General features: G+C 25.8%; 1 protein-coding gene across 1 annotated transcript; it reads left to right on the top strand.

Annotated features, from left to right (window-relative positions):
* The first annotated feature begins 4,029 nt into the window (after nt 1-4,029).
* Nucleotides 4,030-15,569, top strand: LOC103494204 (probable oxidosqualene cyclase). The gene is made up of 18 exons (XM_008455299.3): nt 4,030-4,397; nt 5,997-6,191; nt 8,624-8,713; nt 9,540-9,734; nt 10,299-10,383; nt 10,925-11,091; nt 11,274-11,462; nt 11,775-11,888; nt 12,075-12,197; nt 12,306-12,440; nt 12,526-12,624; nt 12,727-12,783; nt 13,510-13,556; nt 13,652-13,795; nt 13,900-14,077; nt 14,180-14,260; nt 14,436-14,519; nt 15,268-15,569. The coding sequence occupies exons 1-18, from the start codon at nt 4,206-4,208 to the stop codon at nt 15,388-15,390; spliced, it is 2,298 nt and encodes a 765-aa protein (XP_008453521.1). The 5' UTR covers nt 4,030-4,205; the 3' UTR covers nt 15,391-15,569.
* Nucleotides 15,570-15,745: the final 176 nt, after the last annotated feature.

Here is a 15,745-nt window from a genome sequence, read left to right as displayed (position 1 = left end):
ATTTTTTCAATTTAAAAAATATAGTGTCATGATGTTATTATCATAATTTTTTTTTACTATTTTTATAAATACCTCTTTTTTTTGTTGTGACAAATTCATTTTCATCCATTGCTTTTCATTATTATTTACATATCTTTTTCATTTTCTTTAAAACTTTGAAATTAAAAAATGTAGCTAGTTTAGGAAAAAAAAACTTTATTCAAAACATATTATTAACACTCTGTAAAAGAAAAAAAGTTATCTAAAAGAAAGATTTTAGTTGTTGCATTATAACGCTTTAGTTGATAGTTTGTAATACTATCAATATATATATAATTTGTCTTGGTACTAAAAAATATTGTCAAATGTACGATTTTTCTTAAAGACATTAAACAATAATAAGGGGATCCCACGGTCCAGGATCAAGGTACCAAGCAACAACAAACAAGACAAAAGCCGCCCCTCCAAACACAGAAAACCAACAAAAACAAGAAAATGAAACAACTTAAACTCAATAGAGCCTAGAGAACAAAGAAGAAACAAAACATAGGCAAGGTATCAGCATGAGTACGCACAATCTCAGTAAGAAACAACAAGCACAAAAGCATCACAGGAGAAGCCACCGTGTTACTGACGATTTCGCTTCTGCCAGAAAAAGAAATAGCAGCAGACCATAACGTACACCAAAACAATTCAACATAATTGATATGTACTTTTTCCATTAAATTTATACTATTTTTTTTTTAAAAAAAGTCTTAAACATATATACCCAATTTATATAAAAAAAATATCAAGAAAATTATTTTAAATGATAAACTACTCAAAATATTTACAAAATATAACAAAGTTTTAGATTTTATATATCCATGATAGATACTGATAGAATATAAATAATTTTGTTATACTTGTAAATATTTTAGTTCATTTTGGTATATTTGAAAACATCTCAAAATATTATCTAAATCATATAGTAATTACTAAAAGTAAGATCATGTACATTCTTAGAAAAATACAATTGCATCATTCTCACAACTCCAAAAAAAAAAAATATTAATCTCAAAAGAAAAGAAAAAAAATGTAAAATTTGCTACATGACAAATTATGATTAGACAATTTAATAGATTAATATACAAATATTAACTACCGTGGAGATGCATCGAATTACAATAACACTAAATAGGTCGTTATTCATTTAGTTAATGTTGAACTTAGTCTTCATGAGTATTAACAACTTGATTTTGGGTATCTTTTGGCTTTCCTTGTACGCTACAATGGTAAATTTGTTCCAAGTCAACTTCCTTGTGATGCAATTAAATCACCAAGAACACATCATGAGAGAGTCTTGGAAGGTCGTTGATCGGGGACAGCCATATGATGGTGTAAAATCATTGGGAGTTGATTGCAAATAGGTGATTGAGAAAAGATTGGTTGATTTATTTGAATGTCACTACATTACTTGTCATGGAATTAAATTAAATTGCCTTTAGGCTACTCTTTTATTAAATAGAAAGACAGAAAACTTGACCTAAAGATAAAATTACTTGGATAAACACTATCGTGAACCTAATAAAAATATTAATCAACTAGAATGAACAACACTAATCAAGTGATTAAGAACAGGAAAACAACCTAATTTAAGATGAGGAATAAAAATCATGGAATAAAATAAATATATATATTTTTAAAACATATTTTAATTTATTTTATTATATATTTGGATATAGTACGAATAATTATCAAAATAAATTGGAGTGAGAAAATTATTAATCTTTTTCTAAAGAGAGATGGAGTAAATTATTAAATCACAATGCCGTTTCAAATAAATAAATTATAATCAACCAAATATGATGATGAGTATTGATGAGTTTATAATTATTATTTAGTTAATGAAAATTAAATATCTTTATAGTAGTGATTTTCTTTGTTTCTTTGTTTCCTTTTCTTTTTTTTTTTTTTTTAGTTTGTTTGAGATACTTTTTTTTAGAATATATTATTTTAAAAGTAAATTATATTCACGAGACACCTCAACCAACGTAGATCAAATATAAAGAAAATGCTCAAGCCTTTTAAGGAGAGTTCCCTCAATCACTATGCATATATTTTTCATTTTTTTTAATATCATGAAATAAATAAATCTCTCAAATATAGCAAAATAAACTAAAATATTTACAACATATAATTTATTTTTTTATCAATGATAGAAACTGATAAACTTCTATCACTAATTGAAGCATATTAGTGTCTGTCAATATTTATTATTGATAAAATTTAAATTTTTGTTATATTTTGTAAATAGTTTGTCAAATTTGATATTCTTGATAATTTCTTTAAAAGAAAAGCGATAAAATTAGACAAAAAATCAATCATCTATTTTTTTTTTCGTTTAGCTTGTTTTCAATATCGTTATTCATAAAGTAATTAGAGAATAAAGATTTGAACTTTCAAACTTACGAAACAAGAAAAGGTGACTTTCTCACAGAGGAAAAAAAAAGAAAGAATGGTGATTAGTAGTAATCATTTCGATGGAAAGAATTTTTGTACTCGCAACCATATATAAAATCAATTGTCATTACTAAAGTAAAAAATCATTTCCTAATGAAGAGAGTTTTTCATGTGAATTTGGGTAGTGAATTTCACAAGAATAATGCTGTTAATTCTTGAAAAAAAAACAAAAAGAAAAAAAACGGTCGAACAAATTAAAATTTTAGATTATAAAGTTATCGGTTGTTAAGACATCTACATGTCAAATGAATTATAAACTCTTTTTTCCACGTATTTCTCTTTTAAATTATAATATATCAAACATGGAACAAAATATGTTTGTTGTTATTATTATTAAATTCCATTTAGCAAGTGTTTAAAATATTATACTTTTATCTATGAACTGATCTCTAGTCTAAAAACTAAATAGAAACGTATTCGATAGACAAATAGAATATTCTCTTATATATTGTTTACATATATCTTCTATCTTCTTATTGCAAATAATTAAAGTAAAATATTTTTCTCAAAATAAACAAATAAATAAATCAAGAAGTTTATCTCTCTCACATTTTCCACACCTCAAACTTGTAATAATAACTCAAGCTAGCATTTTCTCGTGTTGTATGATAATTAAAGAGAAAACACATCCCTATCTTTAACATATGTTTCATTTTTCTAGCAAATTGTGTATAAAGTATTAAATATCATTGACTTTTTTAGTGATTGTTTTCATGTTTTCTTAAGTTATATATGGAGTGATGAATTAAAAATGGGTAATTATAATGGATAGTAATTTTTAGAATAATTATTAAGTATGTAGCAATATTTTTAAAAAATTGCAAATATAGCAAAGTCTATCGATGATAGACTTCTATCCTTGATAGACTCTTATGGTTTATCAGTGACAGACCAACATTTGCTACATAGTCTATCAGTGATATATCCTATCATTGATAGATTTTGACAGATTTTGCTATATTTGCAATTTTTTTAAAATGTTGTATATACTTTATTATTTTGAATATAATTGCTATATTTGCAACTATCCCTTTAAAAATAACAAATTCACTAATGTGATTATAATATAATTTACTAAATATAATTTATTAATTTATTATCACTTTTAATCAACATAAAGACCTTTCACCGATATTTCCATAAGATTTGAAATTTCCAAAAATTTCTACGTGACACACCAACATTTTAAACATTGTTCTTCTTCTCGTTATTATTATTATTATTTGTGAAATAATAATAATAATAATAATAATAATAATTTTTTTAAAAAAAGATAATATTATAGGTTAGTTGGGTGCACCGGACATCTACACTAGGTGGATACCCCTTAGCACCTTCATTACTTCCGCTTCCTTAATAAAAATAAGAAATCAGTGCAATATTATTATTATTATTATTATTACTATTACTATTATTTGTGCAATATTATTTTGATAAATTTGTTTGATGAAATAATGTATCAAATGTATGATGAGGTGGGTGAGAGAGAGAAGACAAGACAGAGAGACAAAACATGGAAGCCAACTGCCACAAAAAAACCCTAAAATTGTTGATAAAATTAATAATAAAGTCCAAGTGATAAGAGCACATAGGGCATGGTATGCCTTTTTGTTCTTCTATATCTATATATATGATTAATTAATCAAGCCAATCTTCAAATATAACATCTAGCTAAGTTGAGAAATCCTTCAGGTCCTTTTTGGTTTTCTTTTCCAGTGAGAGAGATGTGGAAGCTGGAACTTTCGCAAGGACGGGAAACAAGTGAGAACAATCACATAGGAAGACAATATTGGAAATTCGACACAAATCTCATACCTTCTGAAGAAGAAAAGGCTCAAATACAAAAATTTTACAATGAGTTTTACCGTAATCGTTTTCAAGTTAAGCATAGCTCTGATCTTTTAATGAGATTTCAGGTTAGTTTACTTTATATAAACTTATCCTTTTGCTTCTTGCCTTTTTTTTTTTTTTTTTTGGTAAATACCTCTCAAAATGCATCTAAGTATTACGAATTATTCTTTCGTACTTTTCATTGTTTAGTTTAATTTTTGTTGAAGATATAGTTTCAAAAGAAGTCATTACTATTTTTCTTGTTTTGGATGGAAAATGATGATGAAGATGAAGAACATATAATGATTCTTCTTACAATAGATTGATAGAGATGTATGAACAAACGTATTCTTTTGTGCTTACTCTTTTGTCAATGACTCAAGCTCTTTAGTAATGATATGATATTTTGTAATTAAGCATAGTTGTACCCAATTTTTAAAAAACTATAATATCTCGTTAAATTATCTAACTGACTTAAAAGCGTACGTTAATATATTATAATAAATTTAATTTTATTAATACTATAACACTGATCCTTTTATAAGCTTGAAACATATAGAACATTAAAAAAGACATTGATATCATAAAATTTTATAATCAATTACTAGTAATTAACAACAGGTGGATAAACCATCTTTCTTGAAAATATGTCAGATTTGTTTATTTTCTTAAAGTCAAAAGTTTTTTTTAATCTTTACTCGTAGGGTTAATTGATGCTTGTAATTATGATATACAAATATCAATTTTTTCCTTCAGGTTTACCATGGTTAATTTATAAACCCACCAACAATCATTTCAAAACTATGGTTATAATATTTTGTCTAAACAAAAGAGAGAGAAAACTATGGTTAATCTGGTTATATCATTGCACAATGTCATGTCACATCACATATATTAGATCTTCACGTTAAATATAGATATAGTAGTTATAATTAAAAGAGTTAATTAAGTAATACTATATGACAATATATTAAATAATCTTATTTTTTTTTTAGAGTTTGGACCATAGGTTAATTATTTTGTTGTTATAATAATAATAATAAATTATTGTCCTCTTATTCTATTAAAATTTGAAAACTTTATGAGCTAAGTTAAATTGTAACTCAACCTATTAAAATCATAGATATTCAAGCAACTAATCTCATTTATTGTTGAATATTTAAAAGAAAGTTTAGATGAGAACGAAAAAAGAAATGTTAAAATATTAATTTGATCTTCATCCATTAAAGTTAGTTCATATATCACAATTTCAGTTAAAACAAATAGTTTCTCACGGAATGTGCATATGAATATGTTTTTAAAATTTACAGTGAAAAATTCAATGGATAAACATTAATTTTTCTAAAAATGATAACAATAATAATAAAGAAAAACTTCCCATTAAAACTCTAAATGAGTTATTTATAGTTTTAATAGTTCTAAATTACTAATTAATCTAAGATAACGATTAAACATGGATGAAAAACGGTAAAATTAACTATTATTTAATATTATAAAAGTGTTTTAAATGAAAATATTTTTAAAATATTTACAAATACATCAAAGTATTACAAACAATAATAAATATTACGATCTTAGTGTATCGTAGTTTATCGATATCTTGTAAAGTTGGTTTATTTTGCTATATTTGAAGATAATCCTAATTAATATTGATAAGTTACGTTATATTTTGGAATATTTTATAGATGAGAAAGGAGAATAATAAGGATGATGAGGTGAAACTACCCACCCAAATAAAAATTACAAGTGAAGAAGAAATAAATGAAGAAGCAATTGAGAAGACATTGAGAAGGGGAATTAGATTTTACTCAACTTTACAAACACAAGATGGCTTTTGGCCTGGTGACTATGGTGGCCCTTTGTTTCTTCTTCCTGCCTTGGTAAATTTCTATTTTCTTTACTTTTTAATTAATTGAAAAATTGCAAAAATTAGCATGTAATTACAATTATACCCTTAAAATTCTACTAGGGTTAATATTAGACCTCAAACTTATAATAATGGACAAATTTGGAACCTCAAATGATAAAAAATCACGTGTTTAAGTTTGATGGTCCAATTTTCTTACTTTTATTACTTTGAGGATATAATTGCAACTATTACATTCCTTATTTTAGTGGTGATTTTTATTATTTGTCTAAACGTAAATTTTTCACTAATTTAAAAAATTAATTAAGTTATTAGATAAAGTTGAGTTTTATACTTGAAGATACTCGTAACGTTGTATCTAATTATATTTTATTAGACACTCGAGAACAAATTTTTATTTTATTTAAATTAAAAAAAGGAATATCTTTGATTTTGTATATTTTATAAATTATTTTTATAATTTTATAAATATATCTAAATTATATTTAAAAGTAACTATTAAGTATTAAATTAATTTTGTGCAATAAGAGTTTTATTTGGAAGTGGGTTCAGACATTGAAAAAGTTAATTTTAATAATTTCAAAAAATCAATGCCACATCCTAAACACAAAACCAATGTTCTTTTTGTTAAAAGAAACATTAGAATTAATGAGTTTGGTTTATGATTTATTATTTAAATAAAAATTAGAGACCAAAATGTCTCCACGTCTCTTATTAAAACTATTTAAATAATGTTTCCCTACATTTTTTAATTTGAAACTTTTGTGGCTGCATATATTTTACTTTCAAGTGTGTGTACTATGTAGTTTATTTTGAAAATATTTTGTTTTAAAATAAAGTAAAAAGACGAAATTGTATAAATTTAAAAGTATAAATACTAAATCATTAATACTCATTTAAGGACCGAAAGTAATTTTTCTAACTTTATAAAAAGTTATTAAGGTAAGAATAAACCCTAAAATCAAACCATTCAACTATCAAAATTTAGATTGAAAGTTATTATTTTTAAATAATTTTTTTTAATACTCATTAATGACAGGACATGAAAAATTAAAACATAGTTGGATCAAAGTTTAAAGTACTTAAATAAGTATTTATAAATATAAAAAACAATTTTTTAGAAAATCAATCTAAACCAATTATTAAACTTGATCTTATTTAATTATACTCACTTGGAATACGGTTTATTATTATAGAATCAGTCATAAGTATAGTACATCAACTATAATAAAATATATGGATTTTTTTTAGTTCAAAATATATTAAAAACCATATCAAACTTAGGACCATAAATTTATTAATTTCAAATTATTTTTTTTTCTTTGTTTTATCTTAATTGGTCCCCTCTCCATCCTACTCACCATAGCCATTACTCACTAATTTATTTTCCCAAAATTGTATTTTTGTGCTTTTAATAAAACCCATTGTGATTATAATTATAGTAAAAATTATATTTTGTTTTTTAATTAATTTATTTCATTTTCGTAAATGGTCCCATAATTTCCCATTAAGTAATTAATTTTTAAGCACTTGAAGTACGAATCATTGATTTCATAACCAAATATTTGTTGTATTGAATTAATGTCAATCGAACACATACATCCAAGTAATAAATATTTGGTGTATTCTTTCAAAAATAAAAATAATTAAAAAGGCATATTTGGTGTGTGTATTATTTAAGAAATAAAAATAAAATAAATAAATAAACAAGAAAGACATTTGTTGTGTATATGTGTATATATTTTTAATGATATAAAATATCAAGTAATTAACACACAAAAGAAAGGGGTTGTTGAAGGGAATAAAGTAGGAAATATGGTTGGCAGAAAAAAAAATTAACGAAATTAATTTGTTTTAGGGTCTTGGAATATATAATTTGTGTTAAAGTTTTGGAATAATTTAATTTGTGTTAGGGTTTTGGAATTGATGTGATTTTTTTTTGTTGTTTGTGTCTCTAAACTTGCAATGACAATAATTTAGTCTCCAAAATTTTTTATTTTTAAAGTTTTAATCTTTTTTCAATTTTGTAACAATTCAATCTATAAGACAAGAAGACAATCATTTTAGTATTTCATATTCGATTCTATATATTAAATAATGTAGTTCTTAGGGTTAATTTTTCAAAAAAATTAAAATTAGATGTCAATTTTTATTACATTAGGAGGTAAACTCGATGGTTTTTAAAACTATTGAGTTCCTAATTAGTTTATCGATTTATTTATGTAGAAAATCTTATTTAAGTTGCATTAACTAAATTGTTACAAATTTTTAAAGTACCACGACTAAATTGTTACATAGTAAAAGATTAAATTATTACAAAATAACAAATACAAAATTTAAATCATTTCAAACTAAAGTTCAAATACTATTACTTTTATGAAAGTGTTTAAGAAATAAAAGTGTGGTTTTTAACCAAAATATAACTATAATTTAGTTTTTAAACAGGTGATTGGGCTAAGGGTAACAAAGGCTCTTGACATAGCCTTATCGCACCACCATCGACATGAGATGTGCCGCTACCTATACAATCACCAAGTAATTCTTTCTTTTTTATTTTTCTTGTTCGAGTTCCACGATTTATACTATCGACTTTTAAAATAGTAACATGTACATTATTTATTAAATTATGTTCGCATAGCTAAATAGTTTATTAAGGGGTGGCATCTATTGTTTCTATTTTTCTTAATTAAATTGGTCCATGATATTTTAAATTTAGTACTCTAAATATATATCCAAAGTATTTAATTAAGGTATATCAACATATTTGAATACGTTGACATGTTTAAAATACAAAACCAATTTGTTCATTCACAAAATTGCACATATTTATAAGAAAAATTTGTTTTTCTTTCTTTCTTTTAAGTGAAGCATGTTTACGTTACATATGTTCAAAACAATATGTTAATAATATAATAATTTGAATATTTTTTTTAGCGAAGAACATAAAGATAAAAATTTTAATACATTATACATAAAATATTTAATAAAAACGTTAATTGAGAATAATTAGAATGATTAGGGACCTTTTAATAGATTAAAAACGTATATTTGTTTGTTTGTTTTGTATAAATGTAATTGAAAATATTGAAAATTAAAATTATGATAAAATGTCAAAATTGATGTTAGAATCAAATCATGCTGCAAGAAAATGTCGGAAAAAGAAAATTGGATTAGAAAAGACAGAGAACGAAATGTTTTAGAGCAATAGACCGAATCTAAAACACTCAATCTAAACTGAACATGAGATTACAGTTAATTTGTAATTCATTACATTTCAACCTTCCCAAGTATTTTATATATTTGAATTCAAGAACTTAAGAAAATATATATTTATATATATATATGAGCTTTGACTTTTCAGAATGAAGATGGAGGGTGGGGATTGCATATAGAAGGGAACAGCACAATGCTTTGTACAGTTCTGTCCTACGTGAGCTTGAGATTATTGGGTGAGGAAATGGATGGTCGTGACGGAGCCTTACAGAAAGCAAGAAGATGGATTCTTGATCGAGGTGGGGCCACCTATATCCCCTCTTGGGGAAAAACATGGCTCTCCGTAAGACCTTCCGCACTTTATAACTCCCCACCCCAATTTCACTATCACTTTTTTTTTTTCAAATTTACGATTCTTATCACTTAAATTTGCTACGCTACTCGTTAAATTTAAATATTTTAAATTTAAAAATTATGGTAAACGATAAAATTTAGAAAATGTAATAAGATTTATATAAAACTTTATTATAATAAACGTTCCAAGACTTTATTAATATTTATCATACTGTATGAATCTTATCACTAAATTTTTAATCAATTTTATTTTTTAAAAAGTTTTAAAGATTAGGTTCAATTTTTTTTAGAAAAAATACTTAAAAGTAGAGTTTAAAAGCTCAATTTTATATATATATAAACGAACCATAACATTGCTAAACTCTAAACCTAGCCTATTTTATTATTTAAGTTAAATATAAAATAAAGTTACAATGGAAAACTTAAAAGAAAAAAAAATTAGAGGGATTTATAATTTATATTTAATTATGATGATTAATTATATGAAATATTTGAGGGATTTATAATTTATATTTAAGGGGAATGTAATTAAGTAAATTAAAATTGGATGTAGGTCCTTGGGGTTTATGAGTGGGAAGGAAATAATCCACTTCCGCCCGAGATATGGCTCTTGCCTTATTCTCTTCCATTACATCCAGGTTCTATCTTTACCCTCTATTTTCTTTTTCTTTCATTTTTGGCTATTTAAACTCCTAATTTAATGATTATTTTATTTATTTCTTTTCCTCTTACAGTGTGATGATTTTTTTTTTATTGGTTTTAAATAAACACATTTTAATTTGTAGTCAAATTTTAGAAAATAATAATAATAAAACTATTTCTTTTCATTTGAAAATATCCTTAAAAAGTAGTCATCACAAGGTCAATTCTAAAAAAAAAACTAGATGTGTTTATTTGTTTTTATATATATATATATAATCTTTTTTGAGAGTTTTATTAAAAATTCAACGTTTCTTCCTCTAAAAACGTTGAGAATAAAATGAAAAAAAGAAAAAAAAAATAAATGTACAAAGTTAGGTTTGTACCCACCAGAATCGATTTTTTAAAATATAATAAACTTTTAATATGACTGACATAAAGAATTTGTTGTGATCAATCCATCTCGTATGAAAAAAATTATTAGATCAATGTAACTACATTGAGAAATTAAAATGAGTAACACATAATTTTGACGAGCAGGAAGGATGTGGTGTCATAGTCGAATGATATATCTATCAATGTCATACTTATATGGAAAACGATTCGTGGGACCAATTAGCTCCATCATAATAAGCCTTAGACGAGAGCTTTATACGTGTTCTTATCATACGATTGATTGGAACCTTTCTCGAAACCTATGTGCGAAGGTACATAATACGTAATTCTAACTTCTATTAATTTCCTTTCTATTTCAGTCAATTTTTTTTTGTTAGATTATTAGAAGTTTAATCTCTAAATTTTGAGATAAGTCAAAATTTATATATTTTGAAATTGATTTGGACTAATCTCATAAGTTAACAAAAAGAACATTGGGGTTGGATTTTTATAGGAAGATTTGTACACTCCACATTCCAAAATACAAGATATTTTATGGAATTCAATTCACAAGTTTGGTGAACCATTGTTGAAGAAATGGCCACTCTCAAAGCTTAGGCGAAAAGCTCTCGACTTTGTGATTCAACACATTCACTATGAGGATGAAAATACCCACTACCTTTGCCTTGGACCTGTTAGCAAGGTAAGCTTCTTCTACATATTAAAATGTCACGAGTTTGTTTTACGACTAAACAAGAAATCAAGTTAATTTACTAATTTGTATTCTTTACGTTTATGTTTATGAGTCTAGGGTTTAGAGAGGTTCATATATATAAACCATCTAATTAGTCAACCCTATTAACGCTCTATGTAACTGATACTTTTTTCTAATAATAAATATTGATCTCTCCATTTACTGGTTTTTTTTTATTCTTTGGTTGTTGATTTCATAGATTAGTGTTGTTTTATTTTGTATGGGGAATTAAGGGCCAAATTGTGTATGCACTTTATGCAGGTGCTAAACATGGTGTGTTGTTGGGCTGAGGATGCAAACTCAGAAGCATTTAGAAGACACATTCCAAGAATTAAAGATTATCTCTGGCTAGCTGAGGATGGAATGAAAATGCAGGTTCTAATTTAATTTGAATACCCTAAGCTTTGCTTCGCTTTTATTAGAGCAGTGAGCCCTAAAATTTGCAACATCCTTCGATACGTTGAAAGTGATTATTTTGAAATCTTAATAACCATTCTAAAATACATCGTTAACGGTTAAAATTTAGCTCAATGTTTGATGTATATGGATATATTTGGACAGGGATATAATGGATCTCAATTATGGGACGTAGTTTTCGCAGTTCAAGCAATACTTGCAACTGATCATGTGGACGAATATGGTTCGGTGCTTAAGAAAGCTCATGATTTTATAAAAAATTCACAAGTATGGTATAGTGTGTATTCATTTATACTTTTTTTTTCCTTTATCAGTTTGAAAATTACAAAATATGATCAATTAACTTTGGATTTGATATTTAATGAATAATTTAAGATGAAGAGAAATGGAATAATGAAAGATCATAACAATCCAAGTGTATGGTATCGCCATATTTCAAAAGGTGGATGGCCCTTCTCAACTCCAGACAATGCATGGCCTGTTTCTGATTGTACTGCTGAAGCATTGAAGGTATAATTTTGAAACAAATCCTTCTAGCAGAGCTCTAAATTTCAAATTTGGTGAATATGAAATTACAAGAGAGAATTTGTTCCAGGTAGCAATTTTGCTCTCACAAATGCCAACAACAATGGTGGGTGAGCCAATAGATGTACATAATCTATACGACGCCGTTGATCTGATTCTTTCACTTCAGGTGGGTAATTATATTTACATTTAAGCATTTTGAAATTAAATATCATATATATATAATTTCCAAGACCTTATAATATATTTTCATTTTCTCAATTACTTGCAGAATTCCAATGGAGGATTTGCTTCTTATGAACTCACAAGATCCTATCCATGGTTGGAGGTATATAAAGAACACAAAACCCAATAACTATACGTTAAAAGTATAAATATAGTTAAATATACAGCAAGTGATTGAGTGCTTATTTAGCATTGTTTAGGTTTCACGTTCAAACACCTACACTTTTAAATTGATGTGTTAAATATAATTTAATTTTAGGTTAAAATTAAAATACCATTTTAATGGTTTAGTTTGACTCATACTTCATTAGGTTTCATTTTAATTCATATCTTTCGATGCATCTTTAAAATAGTCCACTCGATTTAATATGTGTGAGTTTTTAAATTCTAAAAGATAAATAACTTATTTAACAATATAACACAAGCTTTATTGTCTATCAATAATAACCAACTATAAACACTAGTGAATACATCTTGCTTAGACGTACGTAATAAATAACTACAGAAATCGACCCTTTTTATATTATCATTTCAGTATTCTATTATCGTTTGTAAAATTTTAAGACATATCCATAGGTATTTATTAATTATTTTATATTTCTTTTCAATATTCGATTGATTTGTTTATTTTTTTAAAAAAACAGTTTCTATAATCTTTAATTATATTTACATATTATATTTTTTTTATCATGAACTTAGGATGAAACTTGAGCTCAAATTACAAAAGCAAAATATCATAATTTAACTTCAAATTCAACGTAATTCATCAATTGTTCTAACCATTTTCAAATTTTAATACAAAGTCTCTTTTTTTGGTGTGTGTGTTTAGATGTTGAATCCAGCTGAAATATTTGGAGATGTCATGATTGATTATCAGTAAGACATTTTTTTTTTGTCTGTTTGTTTATATACATATAGGGTTACCCAAAAATAATTAACTAATTATATTCTTTTGGGATTAAAAAAAAAAGGTATGTGGAGTGTACTTCTGCAGTAATTCAAGGGCTTAAAGCATTCATGAAATTACATCCAGGCTACCGCAAGAAAGACATTCAAACATGTATTTCCAAAGCAGCACATTTCATTGAAACCATTCAGCTATCTGATGGATCTTGGTAAATTTTTGAAAACACTTCTAAACATGCACTAATACACAAATCTCAAAATCTTAAATTTGACATGTATTTAGTATATATATATATATATACTTATGAATTAGGTATGGATCATGGGGGATTTGCTATACATATGGGACATGGTTTGGGATAAAGGGATTGGTTGCATCTGGAAAAACCTATGCTAATAGTGAAAGCATAAGGAAGGCAACTCAATACCTTCTTTCAAAACAACTCAAATCTGGTGGTTGGGGAGAGAGCTACCTCTCAGCCCATCACAAGGTACTAATTACCCTAATTAATTAAAAATTTCATTTTATTCTAAGTTATAATTGTTTAATATTATATGTACCAATTAATTTATATTCAACTCGAAAAAAATAGGTATATACGGATCTTAAGGACGGTAGATCACATATAGTTAATACTTCTTGGGCGCTGTTGGCTCTCATTCAAGCTGATCAGGTATTAGTTGTTTCGTTAATTTCATTGACTTTTGATATGGTAAGAATGAAAAACACCCTTATTTACTTAAGATTGATTTTGAATCAATGATTTAACTTTTGTAAATTGTTTCGATATTTTGACGTTCGGATGGATAAGAAATTATAGTATAAAGTGAATTTTATGTGGAGATTAGGCACAACGAGACCCATCTCCTCTACATCGAGCAGCGATGGTGCTGATTAACTCGCAAATGGACGATGGAGATTTCCCACAGCAGGTCTTCTCTCTCCTTCTCTTCATGGAGATATATATTAATGTGATTAAGATTTTTTTTTTATCTTTTGAGCTATTAAGAAGATTACAGTTTTGTTACATAATATATTCCCAAATATCTATTTCTATAACTAAATTTCCAGAAATTATTAAATTTAAAATGCAACCGCAAATTAATAATTGTGCCAATTCACAATTTGAATTTTCGTAAATTTCTACCCTTAGTTAATTTTTTAAATTATTATCGGATGAAATTTATAATTTGAGTTAATCAAATTGATAGATTTTATGACCCAATCAATTTAGACCCTTTATTACGATTAATCTTGAAAATTATCTATGCATTCATTTTCAAATATGTGTACGTAGAACTTCATCAAATATCAATACTAAAAATGGATTTATTAGAGTAAATGCATGGATGATCTTAAATTGTTTTTACTAATAATCTAAATTAATTTATTTAAAGTTTAGAGATTTAATCGACATAATTATTATAAGTTTTACACAATAAATAGTATGCGTTGATACCATTATAAATACTTAGGTTTTAAGTTGATATTATAATAACATATAAAAATAATGATGTACACTATACTATATTATATATTCAACATATTAGTGATACAATCAATTTCTTCAATAATAGGAAATATAGTAGATTGTTTAAATTTCATTTTTTGTGAATAATTTATTTTTTTTATTTTTCTCATATTGTTTAATCAACGAAATGAACTTTTTTTTTTTGGTAGGAAATCATGGGAGTTTTCAACAAGAGTTGTATGATCAGTTACTCAGCTTATAGAAACATATTTCCAATATGGGCCCTTGGGGAGTATCGCATTAGGGTTTTACGACTTCAAGAAAATTTATAATATATATTTCTACGTTGTTATATGAAGGTCGAAGTGCTTTTATTATGTGTATATAGATGAATAAAAATTTGTACATGTAATATAGTTTAATTTACTTTAACATCACATGATGATGAAACTATGTGACTTAAAGTGTTTTTAAGTTTTAATAACTAATTTACACTTTAGCTCTTCGAAAATTTCGTCTGATTATATAGATAATTTGCACATCCAAATCAAGTTAAACCGTCGTTAATATAATAATTAGATTGGAAATTAACACGATTTGAATTAGGAAAAGGGAAATTATTTCTTTGTGGGCCGAGCGGGCTTGAGCCTACGTCCCTAGGCCCAAAACTACGACATGAGAATCGAC

This window comes from Cucumis melo, chromosome 2, assembly GCF_025177605.1.
Source record: "Cucumis melo cultivar AY chromosome 2, USDA_Cmelo_AY_1.0, whole genome shotgun sequence".
Taxonomy (NCBI): Eukaryota; Viridiplantae; Streptophyta; class Magnoliopsida; order Cucurbitales; family Cucurbitaceae; genus Cucumis; species Cucumis melo.
Note: the sequence above shows the minus strand (reverse complement) of the source record. Positions and strands in the feature narration are given on the sequence as shown.

What these genes read in the sequence shown, in the direction of transcription:
- LOC103494204 (XM_008455299.3), top strand. Translation starts at nt 4,206, where the DNA reads ATGTGGAAGCTGGAACTTTCGCAAGGACGGGAAACAAGTGAGAACAAT. An exon ending in AGGATGGAATGAAAATGCAG is followed by an intron (nt 11,889 to 12,074) that starts GTTCTAATTTAA and finishes ATATTTGGACAG; the next exon opens with GGATATAATGGATCTCAATT. An exon ending in CTCTCATTCAAGCTGATCAG is followed by an intron (nt 14,261 to 14,435) that starts GTATTAGTTGTT and finishes TGTGGAGATTAG; the next exon opens with GCACAACGAGACCCATCTCC.